The 18,383-nt window shown below is 37.9% G+C and overlaps 1 protein-coding gene across 1 annotated transcript in view; it reads right to left on the reverse strand.

Moving 5' to 3' along the window:
- LOC138007582 (AT-rich interactive domain-containing protein 2-like) overlaps positions 1–18,143 on the reverse strand; it is a 29,806-nt gene extending 11,663 nt beyond the window's left edge. The window contains exons 1-13 of the mRNA XM_068854581.1: positions 18,051–18,143; positions 15,990–16,120; positions 14,388–14,417; positions 11,394–11,521; positions 10,655–10,706; positions 9,505–9,575; positions 7,472–7,529; positions 7,082–7,170; positions 6,126–6,202; positions 4,085–4,166; positions 3,810–3,906; positions 3,025–3,143; positions 2,551–2,641 (exon numbers count right to left, since the gene is read on the reverse strand). Of these exons, the coding sequence (XP_068710682.1) occupies positions 2,551–2,641; positions 3,025–3,143; positions 3,810–3,906; positions 4,085–4,166; positions 6,126–6,202; positions 7,082–7,170; positions 7,472–7,529; positions 9,505–9,575; positions 10,655–10,706; positions 11,394–11,521; positions 14,388–14,417; positions 15,990–16,120; positions 18,051–18,133 (1,108 nt within the window). The 5' untranslated portion in view covers positions 18,134–18,143. The remainder of the gene's footprint in view (positions 1–2,550; positions 2,642–3,024; positions 3,144–3,809; positions 3,907–4,084; positions 4,167–6,125; positions 6,203–7,081; positions 7,171–7,471; positions 7,530–9,504; positions 9,576–10,654; positions 10,707–11,393; positions 11,522–14,387; positions 14,418–15,989; positions 16,121–18,050) is intronic.
- Between the last annotated feature and the right edge of the window lie 240 nt (positions 18,144–18,383).

Here is an 18,383-nt window from a genome sequence, read left to right on the forward strand (position 1 = left end):
CTCAGCTGTCCGTCTTAGAGAGGTGTCCGGCTTATAGAGAGTCGATGTAACGTGACCCCAGGAATTTTAAAATAATAATGTTGAACCTGTGTACAGTGAAAGTTTGTTTTAAGTTATTTACTTGAATGAAACCTACCTGTTTTAGATTACAATACAATTCGGTTGTCACCTCCATGTTATTTTTCAATGGGACAATGACTGATTTAATTTTACCTTGTACTGTATGTATTCCGGCAACAAGATAAGAGCTGTCAATTCAACGTCTGGTGTTAAAAAGAGTCACATACAAGAATTTTTCTTCCCTAAATCGAACTTTGCGGTCACATTCAGCACCTCACAGGTGTCCATTGTCCGTCTCATGGAGGTGTCCGCCTTATAGAGAGTTTGGTTACAGTAAAATGACTAAGAAACGACCGGGACCAGCACCAGGTGTCCCTCTTATAGAAGTGTCCATCTTACAGAGGTGTCCATTAAGAAAGAGTTGACTGTAATCGAGTTGTGGTTGAAAGTTTTGAAAACTCGAGGAAGGTTGGTTTTAGTCACCGACATTGGCTAAATTTAATGGGGTTGGTTTTTTAAAATGATTTTATTACGTTACGAACTTCTTAGCTCAAAATAAATGCATGCTTTTGAAGTTCTTTTCCTGTACTTTCATGAAAATAGAGCAGAATTATCTTTGCGCACTAATCCACTTAAATAGTGCGGACCTATGAGGAAACAGTCGTCAGAGATTATATTTCACAAAAACCACACTCCAAAAGATGAGATAATACAAAACACTAACTAAACTTCATTGCTATGCTCAAGAAAGTTTTTTTTTAAACAAAAACCTTTCATCGATCGATCCTGTCTTGGGTTCCAGTCCTTCCCCGACAGGTCATGCAAAATCATGACAAACTAAATTTTCCAAGAGATCCGCAACATCGCATCGATTTTACTCGTTTAGATTATCGGTGACCCCTATTTTTCAAGACATGAATCACTTGCTCTTCTTACAATCTACAAAATATGATAAATGAAAAAACTCACAATGTAACAATGTAATTTTTCTTTCCTTGTGTCCTGACTTCCGGAAGTGGTTACAACAGGTAGCGCTTGCGAAAATGCTTGTTGAGGATTAACTCTACTGTTTACAACATCCCCAGCAACATGCAATTATCTGTAAATCCCACTCCTATATCTCTATGCACAGAAACCTTCACTCTAGCATATTATTTTTATGATTTTCGACGGATAAATAGATGAGGCTACATCTCGTTATGATGACCTATCTATCAAAAACAGGGCATTTTTCGCATTCCTCAACGAGGAACGGTGACATCAACAATAACATTGCTGAACACCATCTACAGACAAACCACAGAATCGACTGGGACTCTGCTGCATGTGTTACCTACAGCACTAACTACTACCAACAGATCCAACTGGAAAGCTGGTTTAGGACAGAGCACCAATAAACCACTGCCTACAACTTCCCGCATCCTACAAACGATTCATTGACGGCATATACAGACAAACAACACAATGATTTACTCTATCACAGCTGCCCAATGTATTCTACGATACACATACTGACCTTAGACCTATAGACGGATCAAAACGCACCAATTTCTGTTTAGTCTTCCCAGTCAATTACATATAGGCTCAACTGACAGTCGACCAATAAGTTGACCAATCACATCTATGACTGGAGTTCTTACAGTATCTACTGATAGTACACAAATCACTTGACTCTGAAGATGACTTCCGCTCAGGTTGCCAAAATGTCAGTCAACATCATCTCAAACAGTCCTTCTCAGGACTACACTCACCCGGACAATCGTACTTTACTTAATTATGACTAATTTTGCTTTTGTACCAAACCTGCATCTTGGCATAATATCCTCTGTTTCTCTTACAATAATACAATACAATATATACTTAATTGACCGCTCCCCATAGGGGCTTTTCAGGGCCAATGAAACACAATGACACGACGGAACAGAACAACTACTGTTAAGAATCCCAACTGGCCGGAGGCAAACCAGTTGACTATTTACAAGTGCAGCTGGGAAATTGAACCAGGGACTACCAGGAACAAATTCAACAAGTGGTCAGAGCGGGTCTTGAACCCGGGATCCCCGGATCTCAAGGCAATCGCCCTAACCACTGGGCCGCACTGCCTCCTAATAAAACTCTTAATCCTCTCAATTAACCCTTCCCTGCCTGAGAGTGAGACTTAAACATTTTACTCTGGCAAACATCAGACAATTTTACTCCCTGATTGGGGGCACGTTTGGTGTGAATGGGTTAACATGTAAGGTCACAAGCATGATGATTACAATCCCGTCCCCAGAGTCCACTTTTCTTTGGGTCAGCACCGAGAACGCGGACCCTGGCCACTTCCAATTTATGCTCAGTCGTAGTGAAGTTTCTTAGCGTGCATAGACAAGCTGTAAGTCTGCCAGAGTCCGTGTTCTTGGTGCTGACAAAAAGAAAAGCGGATTCTGGGGACAAGATTGCTTGCTAAACTTAAAGAACAAAGCACTTATTCAGTGATATGCCATCTACCTATACTGCGATGAACTTCTGCAATGTGTTGTGATGTAACCTGTCCAATCCCTGATAGATTATACAGTGATTCTAGTGAAGACAACACCAACTGAAACAAGAGAACAACCAATTGAAAATTTCTCCTACATCTCACATCCTGCCCTAAAATCACTATAGCTCCCACACAGATGTAAGGAACAAAAAGGATGGCAGCAGGGACAAAAGAGAGGAATAGCCGTCCACTTCACCCGAATTGGAACCACAAAACCAAAGGTTTACATGCATGAAGCTTTGAGTGAATGGCAAGTTGAGGATTGACAACCCAACTATCTTTGCATTGAATTTAAAAGCCATTTTTTGTATGCTATTATTACTTTCTTGCAAAACATGGCCCTGTGTTTTTTTCCTTCCCTATACTGACCTCAAAAAACAAAACAAAAAACAAAACTACAAAAGAATTCCTACTGCTTGTTTGGTTTTAAATCACTATACCTGAACATCATTCACAATCAGGACTTTGATAAGTGAATGATAAGCTTCAAGTTCCAGGCCAGCTTCGAAAATTTCATCATTTCCTTCTAGTGTACAGAGCTTGCCCAAGACACTCATGGCTGGAAACAAAAAAGGAATTCATGGTGTAAATTAAGAAATTTGACATTGGTATGACTGTACCTCTTCTGATCAACAGCCAGCCAGTATTTTGGTAGCCCCCATTTTGACAAAGTACTGTTACAGAAAATCTGACAACCTATTATTTTGTAAATACAAGGCAATAACTTTAATTTTCATCCAAAGTAAGATTTCCTTTCAGTATTCTTTGCAAGAAGGACCATTATGATCTGATTCAGTAATCAGCAAGGGACTGAACTTTTAGGTCTCTGCCTTAAGATTCTAGCCACATTTTGATACTGGCACAAACATTGTACACAGAACTCTAAATTTCCTTTGTGATGCAACCAGCACTACATGTATGTAAACTGTGTCACTAATATAATTGAAGATTTAATAAAATCCTGCAGGAATTCATCTTCTGAGATCCTAGATGGAAAGTTCAGACATGCGTGGCTGCAAACATTTCTACAGTTCCACAAAGAGAAAAAAAAACTTCATGGGTGTGGGTTGAGGATGGGATATGTAACTTTGCACTTAGCAGCATATGTGTTCCATTCATATCAATAATGCACAATGTACAATGTACATTCTGTAGTTTTAGCATTGTTTCTTGATTTTTCCACGGAAAATACTGGGTAATCCCTTAAAATTAATTCTGAACTCACCATTAACAACATGGTAACGGTCTTTATGATCTAAGAAGAAATGCAGCATCTGCAAAAACATCTGGGTGGTTGAGGACTCTATGGGTTCCAGTATCATCTGTGCCACAATGACAAAAAAAAAACATGAATTACTGCAAATGGTTGAAGAAAGGAGCGTACATTTTCTTTTCAAATCGCACTACACGGCAAGGACTAGGGCTGACATTCACCCCCAAAATAATTTCAAGCTGCCAGTCATTTTAAGACCTCTATTTTTACTTATTCATACTGTTCACCTTTTCTGATAGGTTTGAGAGTGTTCCCCAAGCCATTCTTTGAAGAAATCCATAGTCACTGCAGATGCAGAGTACAAGGAACCTGAATTGGAGCCAAGGGAGAAATCAGCTGCTACTTCAATAGCACCAATAATAATGATAAAGGTGATATTATTATATAATGACGATGATGGCGATAACTGTGTAACTTCTAATAATGTTTTTCTTACCCCTTTCCCTGCTACTGTATTTTATGAATTCTTAACTATTAAGCAAATTATTTATCCCTTACTATTGTAAAATAATGTTTATCAAGCACTCACTATCAAAGTGACCATTTAAGTCATGGGGCACAATAATTTTGCTTCCTCTACAAGTGCCCATCAATGATGTTTGAGTTTCTCAGACTACACTGTATGTGCTGTTGAAAATCATTCCACTAATAAGCAATTAATATAAAACTCGCCATGAGTTTAAAAATTCATTTCAAGACACAGCACGAGAGACATACAATAGCGATTCACGCACTTTTGACCTAGGAAAGGAAGTGGCAATTAATTTTTCACGTGAGACAAATAGGTTAAGCTTCCAGATTGACATACATATTGACTCAATTAGGTTTGTGGATCAAACCAACGCTTTTAACCCTGGAAACTTTTACTTGGTCAGCCAGTAACACGCGAGTGATACAAGATTTTTGCAAATTTGTTTGGGGGTTTCCACTCAAACAGACAAGACGTTAGGTAAACATTGATAAAGGTAAAATGAATTTTCAGTTTTGCCATAAAATAAGAAATGTTTTTTTTATTTTGTCCATAATGTTCAGTTAGGTAAAATATATGCCATTTACAAGGTAATTTTTATGAAATTAAAATGTTTAAACCAAACGTTTTCGGCTGTTTGCCATCATCAGTGTTAAAAATGGCCGTCCGCACGCATCCATGCATATATATCTTATGAAATTCCCGTTGGGAAAAGTTTGGAAACATAAGAAATAACTTGTTTGTTTAGACTGGGGCGGAATTGTTGGATCATTAGCCCCTCGACGATCCTACGTTTCTCTTCAGCACAAACATTCCATAGACGTAGGGTCGTCAAGGGGCTAATGATCCAACAATTCCGCCCCAGTCTGGACAAACAAGTTATTTCTTATGTTTCCAAACTTTTCCCGATGCAAATTACACTAGATATATATGCATGGATGAGTGTGGACAGTCATTTTTAACCCTGATGATGGCAAACAGCCGAAAATGTTTGGTTTTAACATTTTAATTTTACAAAAATTACCTTGTAAATAGCATATACAGTATATATAATATATATTTTATTTTATTGTAACATTTACAGGCAAGGGAGCCCAGACAAGCTTAAAAGGAAGATGATGTTTTGAGAATTACTCTTCATCAGACCATAAGTCTGATTACCTCTATCAACTCGTTTGATCCCAATTTTTTTTTGTCATCCCTGTTCTACAGGGGCACCAAACAGAGGTGTGCCACAGGTGTGTATCTGCTAGCTGGATAAAGAGAGCTTCTCCCACCCCCACTGAAGGATAAATACCAGTTGTGTTGGCATGCCAGCCCATTTTGGCATATGATGCATTTCAATTGTTGTTATTATGCTTGCTACCTGCTAGCAAACAGAATTTCTGGTGTTTCAACTGGGAGTGCGAAACAGATAAAAATTCCCAGCAGGTAGAGAAATTGCTCCAAAAAGGCTATTTTATGGCCATGATATATTTTGATGAATTTTGAAAAAATGGCTGGTTGGGTGTCCCTGTGTTCTAACCCTGCAAAACAGCACATGACCTTGGTGAAGAAATGGAAACCAAAGTTTTTCTGTGGGCAATCCATACACATTTTTCCTTAGTACTGAAAGTGGTAATCACTGCTAATAATACTACACATATCCTACAACAGGAAGATATGGGATGAGGAATTCCTGGAGTCCAAAAGCCTCTTTTCTTGAAAAGAGAGAAACCATGCATCTTGTACTGTTGAAGTATACCAATGGAAAACAACAAGTTGTCCATTGGCATAAAGAAATATGTCACAAAACAAACCTCAAACAAAGAGGATGACTTGCAAGAACACTGGCATTTGTGTCATCAAAAGAGAAGTTATGGATGATCATGCCAACCTGAAAAGAGATTTCAAGGTTAAAGCTAAGACCTAATTCATATCAAGTTAACACCTCTGCAGAAACACGCCAAGATTTGTCAAGGAAAACAATGCTGGGAAATTTGCCAAGGTTACCCTTTTGATGTGATCTTATAACGGAAAACTCTTAACATTGTTTGCACAGGGAGATTTAAAGAAATTAGGCAAGGTACACTATACAGCACTGTAGTTTGGCAACCTCCAAAGAAAAGCAAATAAACATGCAAACTACTCACACCAATGGTTAACGTAGTTTGCACAATTGTGCTGAAGTGTTATTTTTTCAAGATGTTGTGCTGCAGAAAGATCTGCAGTAGTAAAACACCTTTGACGTTTACAAGGATAACAGAATTCAGTGATCATGTAGTGGTGCAGAGAGGAGATATTTCAATGTCATTTCCAACATCCAAAAGAAACACCACCACTTTCTCTTTCTCCACAGTTTACACCTGTCACATCAGATGAAACAGATGGACCAGAGTACATGCAGAGAGTTCTAAAATGAATCTGGATGCATCTATATTATACCAGTCCTAAACTGTAGCCTTGCAAACATAAATTATTTTAAAACTTTCATACAATTAACCATACATGTATAGTGACTATTTCTTTCTTACAATTCGCTAACAGGCTGGTGTAAAATACAAAAGAACAAACAATCCCAGGCCTGTCTATTTATAGGTACACTAAGGGAATTATTACAAAGTAGATTTTCAGTTAAATAAAGGCAAAAACGAGGTAAACAAAATGAAACCAAAAAGTACATTATTAATATGGTCAATACTACATGGAAGAAATTATCTTTTCACATCAATACATAAAAAGGTATTATTTTTAAAGCAAGACAGCCAGCCAGCACCTGTGAAATTCTCTGGCATTCTGCAGCCCTTGCTCCAGCTTTTCTTCTCGCAGGATGAAAAAGTGTCTCTCCATTTGTTACGTCTTTCTCTGAAAAACACAACATTAATATAACCAAAATAGTTTTGAAATGTTGAAACCTACATGTAGGTTAATATATCCTACAGGGGTTTCAATAATGTTTGGGCTAATCAATGTAAATGGCAGTCACTCTTGCATTTTACAAGGGTTTGAGTGAAAATGAAGGCAGAGTAGCTAGCGATGTCAGCGGGTGAGAGGCAAATTTCTGACATCACAGGCAGCAGTATGCCACCGGTGAATGGCTTCCAATGAAACCTCTGATCCTAGTGGAAACCCCCAAACTGACATTTTGTAGAAACTGCTCTCCTACCTTCACTACCAGTGAGAATTTTTTGAACCTCATCCTCACTTATGCTTTCCTTCCAGAACTGTTAACAAAAGCAGAAAAAATTATCGGTCAGCCAATCAAGCTCAGACGGCAACCCTGCAATTGCCATCCACTTAATTGAGGTGAGCTCATTTACGAGCCTAATGATTTATTGATGATTCCTTGCCACAATTATCATGTGTATAGCGCTTGTGCAACTACCAACTAATCTTAACCAAATTATCTGTCCTAAAATCAAACAAAAATCAACAAGTTTATTTGATATTGAGAACTACACACTCCATGAGAGTACACTGGATTGCCTGTGGTATGTGTTACTCAAAAACAGAAGGGGCTGAGTTGGGTGGAATTGAACTCCAGCGTTTCAGGCAATTTTTTCAAGTCGGGGGTCATTAAGACCATTTAAAGGGGTCATCCAGAAGTCGTACTAGCAGAGGCCCTTTGGCTCACAAGTTCATACGACGAAACAGATCTTTTTCTGAGGTTAAAAACCTGGATACCACCCTATTAATTATTTGTCAGAAAGAAAAAATTTTTGTCATCTTTAGAAAAAATAGGCATGCATTGCAAAAGCAAATAAATAGTCATACACAGTTTTTAGGAAGAGCAGAAGGAAGTTTTCAGGACGGTTGATCGAGAATAAAATATTTTGCCATCAGCAACAAAATTTATGACATGAAAACAAGATTAATTTTGAACTGCGAATATAATTGGTTACCATAAGCGAAAAACATTTCGGAGATTTCTACAATGTCCAATTTTGTTATGGTACCTTTGGCTGCACAAGTAAATCGCAAAATTCAGCGGGCGCCGTGATCAAGTTACCGCGGCGTGTTTACTCACGAAACAGTGAAGCATGTGTGTCAAATGATGGCAAGATACAGGGTTTTTGTTTTTGTTAGTTTTCTTTTTCTTTCAAGTGTTATAAAGTTTGACAAGAAATTTGCGAATTCAACACAAAGTTCACAATTGCCCAACTCTTGAGGTTGACCATTGTTTCTGCAAAGACAAAAATTTACTCTCCAAGACGAGGTTATTTATCACCAGGTAATTCCATCATTTTGGAAATACCAGCTACTTTATTATTCATCAGTGTCACAAATTTTTGCTGATTTTGGGGTTCATTTTTCACCACCTGTCTTGTTCATCCAATTGATGTTCCATTCTTGATCTCCAAGAGGGTATATTTTGTTTAAAGATCCACTAAAATGCCATTCACGTGACAATGACTTTCAACGCCATTGAAGGTTAACAAGAATTAGCGAAATTTCCAATAATACCGGAAGACTGTGCAGAATCGAGTACAAATAAATACAAATAGCCAGAATACCATAATACTATTTTTTGTCCCTCCAAATTTTGCATAAGCAGTGTTTTTGTTTTCTCTTGGGACCACTGCAAGTCCCAAGAGAAACTGGAAACAATGCTTATGCAAAATTTGGAGGGACAAACAAAGAGTATTCACAATTAAGTTGTGGCAAAGAGACCTCAGAAAACTACCACACAACTCTTTTCCAACCCAATGTATGTTATTGTACAATCTCCTTCAAAGTATGCCCAAGACAGAACAGATAAGAAGTCAGATCTACATTGACAACCAGGAAACAAAAAGGTGTGAGGCACTGCATCCATAGTTGGGAGTTTTAGCAATGCAACTTCCCATCCCACAGACTGGCAGATTTATCAAGTGCTTTTACCATAGGAAAGAACCCCCTGACTACTGCTCCCTTGTAATAACTTTGGGAGCATTCTTTTTGAATTGTTCAATTTTGTTTAAGTTATACACCATTAAATTAATTATGTGGGAAAGACTTTTACAAAACAAGTATTCAGAATACAGAATTGCCAGGGAGACAGTACCAATGGACAAAAATGTCCAGGCTGAATCTTGTATACAGTTTTTCACACTGAAAAATGAACACAATGTAGTTCTGACACCCATAGATCTTCCATGTATCCCAGTTGTGTAATAGTCTGAAAAGAGTGTGACCTTAGATTTAATAACCCTTGCTCACTTGAATAAAGTCTCTATCCATATCCTGTTGTAAGTACCACTGCTCGTGCAGTTCTTTTAATCCATGCAACTCTGTGAAAAATGAACAGAAATATACACAGTCATAGTTTGTAGCTACTCAGGTTTGGAATTGAAAGTAACTTTAAAAAGCTACAGTTCAATGACCCAACATGTCACCACCTGACAAGTGTCCTCTTCATTGGACGAGTCCTTCTATAGAGACGCTTATTAGCTACATTGTACCTTTTGACACTAATGAGATGTAAGTATGTGTCAGGTAAAAGGCCACCATCATCACGCTTCAAAAGGAGCAAGAGTGAACTCATACACCATACTTGCCTGTCTGGTGACTTTGATAAAAAATTAATGTGGATCCCTACTAGCTGAATCCACAACAGCTTTGGGACACTAAAAAATTTGCAGTAACTGGGACTTCAAAAAACATGTCACTGAAACAAAATAACGACTAGCAAGTACCTGAGCAAAGTCAACCTCATGTACACGGTATACAGTAATCATGTCAACCCCCATTTTTTGAGGCTTAAAAATGGAGTTTGCTCACTACTGAGGAGTTGTTTTCAGGATTAGGCAACCAAAAATTGCAAGTTCCAAAAGGAATGTTATTACTTCCATACATGTATACACAATTGCATCAAGAAGTTCGAAGCAGGCTTTTTTGACAAATTCACGAACAACTACATTGTATTTAGCCGTAAATTAACCCATTGACCCTGGGAGTGACACTTGACAGATTGTCCTCTGTCTAATGCCAGACGATTTTACTAGTTAACTGAGGATATCCTAGGGTGTTTGAGGCACCAATGGGTTAACACATCAAATCACACCTTCTGGTTTTGAGAATGAGCTAATTTTATTTCTTGAGGGACCCTGAAGACAAGGGAAAAAGCTAAACAACTTTGCAATATGATCCCTAAGTGAAGTGCAAGATCTTAAAAGTTAGGTAACCAAGCTGCAAAATTGATAAAGTCAGGTATAAATGTGGTGCCATGCCAAGAAAAACCAGCAAAAGGGATCACAACTGATCACTGATTTGCAAGAGTTGAAGTCTCACTGAAACAATCATTTTATGGTGGTACACCAGGAATAATATCGATGTTTGTACATTGTACCAGTAATCTATAACTCTATACCTTGCGAAACCACGCCAATGTGTGCCAGCAACATATCAACCACAGCTGGGGCCTGTGAGTGAGAAAAGAGTACATTGGAAAATCAGTGTTTGACACTTACTTTCATACCAATTTGCCCTTTGGGCAACCAGTTTTGTTTTTTTGGTTACCCACGGTTTTTTTTCGGTTGCCCATTAAAACTCAAAGGAGGCTTGTAAAAATGTCAATTTTCTGTAAAATGTGCGTAAAATGGGTTTGACAGACCAGCACAACTCCTACTGTGTATCCATGGTGTTCTAGTAGCCTTCACGGTTTGCGTGACCAAAGGTAGAATTTTCTTGTGCGCTTGTTCGATATCAAAATACACTGTATTGTAGCGTGTTTGGCCACGGGAAAACTGGATTTCCATTGTTATTAACATTTTTTTCGCGCCCAGAAAGATGGCTGTTACAAACATGTTCCTTCTTCCAATCTGTTTTGAGGTTTGTACCAATATATTTTTGACAGAAAAATAAATGGCCGCAAAGAGATGTAACATTGCTATTTTTTTAACGTGTTTAAGTTGAATACGTCATATTACTAGTCACTTTCTTGGTTGCTAATCAAATTGTTCTGCAAAATATTAGTGGAACAAAAATTCTGATTGCCCGATCGGACAGGTCTTAGAGTTGTTTTACTTGCCCACGGATATATTTCGCTTGACCTTTCTTCAAACGTTCCTTTTTCTTGTATCTCAAAAGTGAAAAAACTTAAATGTTACCTTGCTCAGGTTGAAAACAGAGTTGCTAACATTCGACAACAGCATGCAAATGTTGATAGCAAAATCCACTTCATTTGGCATGCCACATTGAAGAGATAGCACAAGTTTATCAAAGTTCCTTGATGGATCTGAAAGACAAAGTTAAACAACAAGGAAAAAGACAGTTATTAAAGGGGGTAGGTCACGCAAGTTTAGGCAATTTCAGCACTGATCGAATGGTCATAGAATTAACTAAAATATCAAAATAACTTTTCAAAACTATAGAAGAACTCTAACAAAACACAGGGAAGCCAAGAAGGGACATGGATGGACAAAACTGGAGAGGATTGAAGTGGATTGAATTTGGGTAAATTTGAAAAACGTTGGCCCACCTTTTTTCAAATTTATATCAATCTATATCAAAATGTCATTTACAAAGCTGGAGAATCATTCTCAGTTGTTATGTGGCCGTGATTTTGCAAATAAAAGACTCTTGCTCTGCCAATTTGACGTTTAGAGCTCATAATTAACAAAATGAAACAAAATTACCAAAAATAGCGTCACCTAGCCCCTTTAAGAGTAAAAACTGCTTAATTGCTGATAATTATCTAAAATAATATCTGCTGAACAAAATGGCATTAGGTCACCAGATGTTTCTGTCCTCAAATGTGATTCAAGAAAATACCCATACCCCCCCCCCCCCCCCCCAGATGGTCAATGGAAATTCCTAGGGGATGGGGGTGGGGGCTAAAGAGTAGAAATTTCCTAGGGGTATGGGGGTGCCCAAGAGAAGAATTTTCCACAGGGTTGTAAAAGATGTGGTCGTTCAGACGAGACATACTTATGAGGGTTATTTTGTTTCGTAGCACAACAAATAATAGAAACAGGTGCCCTTTCGCAAAAAGACTTGAAGATGTTTGCCTCAAACGTCTTCTTCTTTGCTGGGAGTTTGCTATCATCTCTCCGACAATGAACAGTCACTTCGTATTGGCGTGCACTGTCTATGCACGAGAAAAATTAAGATGGCTGATCATAGCAATTAATACCCAGACCCCTAGGTTCTCGTGCCTACCTGAAGAAAACATGATTCTGCAATGGATGTTCACTCATTTTTTATTTCCCCTAAAAATGATCTATACACTAGAACTTTAAACATGTAAAATTATAGAGAAAGCAAGGACTTTTACGAAAAATTATGAAAAAATTACGAAAATTTACGAAAGATTAAGTTTATTTTATTGAAAAGCCCTTTTGTAGAAAACAAAAAAGTACTTTCCTTGTTTCTCTGAGTAGAATTCACAAGCAAAAGCAATCTTGTGAAAGAGCGGGAAATTACAACAATAAAGTGAGAGTAATAAGATGTAATGAGTCTGGTCCTTTTTATCACTTGAACAACAAAACTACTTGAGTAATCGGTTAATAGTGTAATAAATGTATTGCTTATGAAATGTTAGAAGCCCAGAGGATTCACAGCTTAACATGTCGAGTCATCAATATCACTACAATATCAACGGAAATGCCATTCGCAGGTAACCATAGAGAGGCTCAATCAGTCTGCAATGCCATGCAGTTTAAAAGCCTTTTAGTTACATCCTATACGTTACATTTGTTTCGGTAAGCAGCAGTGAATTTTGTTTTAGACTGAAACTGGATTGTGCAAGGCATTAAAGCAAACATTTCTTAAAAATGTAAATGTACATACAGGGACCACGCAGCAAGTTTTCAAGTGAGGGGTCTAAAAAAGAATGCGTGGAGGAATTTTTTTGGGGGCCGGGGGGGGGGGGGGGATTCTGTTTGCCACAATGCTTTTTTGGAAAGTTGAGATCCGCAGGTTGGAATGGTTCTGTTATATTGATATCTACAGCTTTGCTGACTGTCAACTGATCAACTTGTCATTGGATTGGAGGAGGCTGCGACTCTTGACTGGATATTGTGGCTTCTACTTCACTAGTGAAGTTGATTGTTTTGCACATTCTTTTGGGTGGAGGTTCTTTTAAAGAATGTAAATGAAACACTATTAGACCAATATTTTAAAAACCATGTCACATGAAAAAGTGACTGGAAATAATTCAATTATAGAACAGATTCAGAAAAGAGTAGCAAAAATTATGCAGAGTTTACTCACCAGATAAAGAAGGTTTTCCATTTTGTTTGGAAAAGTAATCATAAATTTTAAGAGATCTCTTCTTTGCATTACTAGTGGTATGTGAAGTCTCGTCGTTCGTATTTATGTTGCCGTGTAACATGTGCACTTCTTTGTTCGTCATACCCGCCGGATTGAATGTTCCTTGATGACCAGAGCTATTCACAATTCTGCGGTTTAAGTACTTTCGATGACAAAATGTTTCTATAAACAGACCGCGTTCAACAAAACTTGCACAGTTTTATTTCAATGAATAGTGCAAATTTGAAGTTATGCTGAGATGGCATAAACGTATCATCCTCTGTTTTCATTTCTTGTGTGTTTCGCTCAATGGACTAATAAAAAAGGCAGACTACTCATAGTGTATCAAGCTTGCTCTACCTGCGTTAAATAAAACATATTGTCTTGCAAAAGATTACAAGTAGATCAAAGATTATAAAAAAATGCGTCTTAAGATGAGAACAGTTCATTTTAAGCGGTACACAGTCGCTCATCTCTAAACGCCGCAAATTAAGCCCATGAAAAAATATATAGGAAATTCCTGGGGGGGGGGGGGGGGGGAGTTATTATTTATAACCCTCTGGAACGGAAAATCCAAGGGGGTGGGGAAGTCTAAAATCGGAAGAACCATCTGTGGGTGGGGTATGGATATTTTCTGGAATCACACAATGGTAGTTACAATACAAAGCTTAGGCAACAATAACATTTTGTTTGTTCTTGAATTGAAAATATATTAATTTTGTTTCCTTTGACAAATATTGCCTGCTGAACTTGCATGACTTCTGTCTTGTAACATGTCTTGTAACTTCTGTCTTGTAACTTCCAAAGAGTTCACTTTATTATTGTGTAAATCAATTTCATTTAATACATACCTTTGGTTGAGGAAATAACAGAAACAAAATCTGCAAAATAAAATAAACCATTACACCCTTCAAAGATGAGTAAGGTTTTGGCCACCCTGGTCAATCCAGTGACCATGAATTGGTGCAGACAGGAAATATTTCAATTATCATGTCTAACTCCCCAAAAGAAACACTACCATTTTCTCTTTCTCCACAGTTTACACCTGTCACATCAGATGAAACAGATGGACCATAGTGGAAGGTTAAAAGATGAAAACCAGTGTTCAAAATTAGTGGACGTCCGGTCGTCTGGTCCGGTTGTCCCAGACGCCCAGAAAGTTTACCAGGTGATCAGGTTTTTGGTAAAATGAAAGCCTGGTTGCTCGACAAAAAAAAAGAACAACAACGGACAGCCCATCCAAAAATGGAAAATTAATTACATAAGCAGCACCCAACTCACTTGTCGATTTTCTATTGTCAATGTCCTTTAGAAGTGTCAAGTTGACAGTAATTAATTTGCAACAGCTGAGCATTTTTCCCGTGTTTTGACTATCTTTGGCTTCCAATTGGAAAAAGCACAACACAATATCACAAACATGTAGGAGATGGAGATCGAAGACTCCATTTTGAAAATGCTAAAACTTAAACCAAGACTTCCACAAAAAACCACAGGCACACACTTGGAACTATGGGATACTCAGCTCTAACATCATGTGATTGCATCTCAACAGGGCGTGCATTTAAACTGTAAGGGATTTCCTAATGAGCAACCAAATTTACGGGGTTTGTTCTCAATCATTTTCAACTCATCATAATGTGCCACAGAGACCCACTCTTGTCCAGGATTGACACTAATTAAATGCATGCTCAATTTTGACATCCAACACAAAGCGTCCCTTAAGTCTAAGCATACTCAAGTGACCACTCCTCCCACAGGGGTTTTCAGGACCAACCTCCCTGAGACCAGATGGATGGTGCCACTCACTAAATAAATCAAACGATTTTTAACAAGGCCATCATTTCTGGATAACGAAGGGGTAGTTTCTAAAGAAACTGTGGTGCTGCGTCGGTGGGGAAGTAGTATACAAAAATTTGGTTTATCAACGGAGTTGATAATGTAAATTGACCACCGTACAGAGATTCTAAAAGCTGACGTTTCGAGCGTTAGCCCTTCGTCCTTCGCTCTGACGAAGGGCTAACGCTCGAAACGTCAGCTTTTAGAATCTCTGTACGGTGGTCAATTTACATTATCAACTCTGTTGATAAACCAAATTTTTGTATTTCTGGATAACACCACCTTCTTTTTGAACAACCAAAGACAGAGTACCATTTGTGATCAATGTGTTCTCCCTAGAATTAATCGATGCCTGTGATTTCAAATTCAAGAAATCAAAAATACTGAACTGTTTTGGCTTAAATGACAAGACCAGAACACGTAACCTATTCCTTACTACATCACAAAGCAGGACATAAAATCTAAGCACAGGAATAAGAACTTGGACTCTTTGTTCAGCCTGGATTTTGCAACTGAGACCACTGGTCCATAGCATGGATAACAGGTTGTGGGTTAGTATTGTTATTCATCAGTTATAAATAGATACCAACTGACTCCCAGTAACAGTACCAACAAACCTGCTTTTGTAATTGAGGGTGTGTGTGCTTGGAATGTACCAACTCCAACTGGGGTATGGGGCCTGCCAACTGTTAGTACATCTTCTGCATCCTCACCAAAGAAGTTGATTCTTTCAAATTTTTCCAAGTAACTAAATGGAAAAACATAACCACATAATATAAAATGAAGACAATGTAACACTAACCCTTCAGCTGTTTGTGTGACAAGAATAAAGATGGCCAACTGAATGTCTTTTGATTGAGAACAAAATATACATGTATGTTTATTACTGAAATTAATTATTGAATCCAAACAACCAGTACTTGAATTCCAGGAAATCAAACTGAAAAGCAAAGACTTTCCCAACAAACTACATACATGTAAATAACAAACTTCGTTTATGAACACAGCTTACAGGACTTTTTTCTTTCCTTTCGCCATTTTGTACCTAAGATCAGCACAACATTCCATTGCATGCATAGCTTCTCCAAACATTTCAATGCAAAGTATATATGGCCTTGAAGTATCCAAAAGTAACCAATTTTTTTGTTACTTTCATAAACAAGGTCATTCCAAACATTTCATGAATGTTTTATCAAAAGCTAACGAAAACAAAAGCTGTGCACAACCTGACTCACTTAACATTTCCAACATCTGTCGTCTTAGCTCATAGAGGCAATTGCTCCAACCATCCCTATAAGTTCTGACATATTTTTGCTCGCACCAATGCATACAAGTTTTCGGACCTTTTTCCCACTTGTTATCCCCCTTTGGAATGACCTTCCCAATTCTACTGTTAATGCTGATTCTGTTACTGCCTTCCAAACGAATGCTTTGCCAATCATAAGACAATATTGTAATGCAATGTTAACATTTATATGTTGTAAATAATTTAATTTAGGTAATTATTTATTTATTTTATTAATTTTTCTTTGCCCCCTTTTCTATTTCGTCGCTGACTGTTTTAGCATCCTTTATAGTCATACGACTTCTAGGATTAATAAAAATGTATGTATGTACAAAAAAAGAGGGCAAAGAGAAACGGCTTTTAGACCATAACAACATGACTTTCCTTTTGAAAACGTCCATAAACCGGAAAGGATTCTCCGGACACCGTGAAACGTGTAAAACAAGCGGATTTCTCTATCAAAAAGGGGACAGGAATCTGATGATCAAACATTTCGTGCTACCCAGGAAGTAATCGTAATAACAGTTGGAAAGATGCTGAAATATAAAAAATTTCCCCTCTCTATACAACCAAAAAATGTTCAAGTATTTGTACTAACGAACGAAAACCTCCAAAATTACAACACAACACAACGGCCAATTGTTCAAAAGCAACACGTTTTCATTTGCATAATGAGACCCCCGCTAAAGCCATTTATTTTTAGTCTCCTTACAGCAAAAAGACATGAAACTCGAGCAAAGAATAAGCTGCCACCACAAAACATAACTTATAGCACGATTTAAATCGTCGAAACAGTTGAAATTTGATCCCCCAATGAACTCACCCAAAACAAAAAAGGAAGCAATTTATTGTTTTCAACCTTTTCACAGATGATCTGGTGAAATATCGAAAAGTTGTAAATTGAGGATACCGGAAATAGCAGAGTGTAGACCAACGCATCACGGGAGAAAAAATATGTAAAAGGTACGAGAATCAAAGACAAACAAGTCACCAAAAAAAAAGTGAACTATCCTACTCAGGACTCCCCTCCGACTATAACCAATCTATTCCCTCTTAACAATCAAAGAAGTTTTAAATTATCTCAAAAGAAGTTTAGTTGGCAAACAGTCAGGGAACTGCATGGTTAGTAACATTTTTTACGGATATGTTGCTGTCTTATATAAATGATATCATCGACTTACAGCTTGTTGTGACGAGACTGTACATGAATCGTACGTTGATGCACTGAGATAAGTTCTGTAGTAAATGGCCCTTTCTGGTTTGATCTACGGGATTTGATTCTTAAAGACTTAACGTATCGTTCGCGTCGCCTTTAAAGTGCCACATAATTGAAAAGTTAAAGGCCCAAATGGGTAAAATTGCCCACACAAATAAAAGGTCTATTTCACTTACCCGTGAATAGTGTTGTCGCAAAGCGAAAGCAGCGTTCGTACACGTTGGCGGTAAATTAAAATCCTCAGCGATGTCTCGCCACATTTTCCCTCCGTGACCTGTATAAAAAGCATTCTTCAATGAAGTCACATCTCAGTGATTATTGAGAGGAAAGACCGATAAACAGCTTTTTGGAAATTTGAACAAAACGCGGGAATTTCTCACACCGACCTTCACCCAGCCACCGGCAGAGGTAACTTTCCGGTAGAGGAGATACAAGTCCAAATATTGCCCTCCTAGCCACGGTAACGTCTAAAAGGCGTCCTAGACGACAAAACATTGACACACGATTAAT

Source organism: Montipora foliosa, chromosome 6 (assembly GCF_036669935.1).
Source record: "Montipora foliosa isolate CH-2021 chromosome 6, ASM3666993v2, whole genome shotgun sequence".
NCBI lineage: Eukaryota > Metazoa > Cnidaria > Anthozoa > Scleractinia > Acroporidae > Montipora > Montipora foliosa.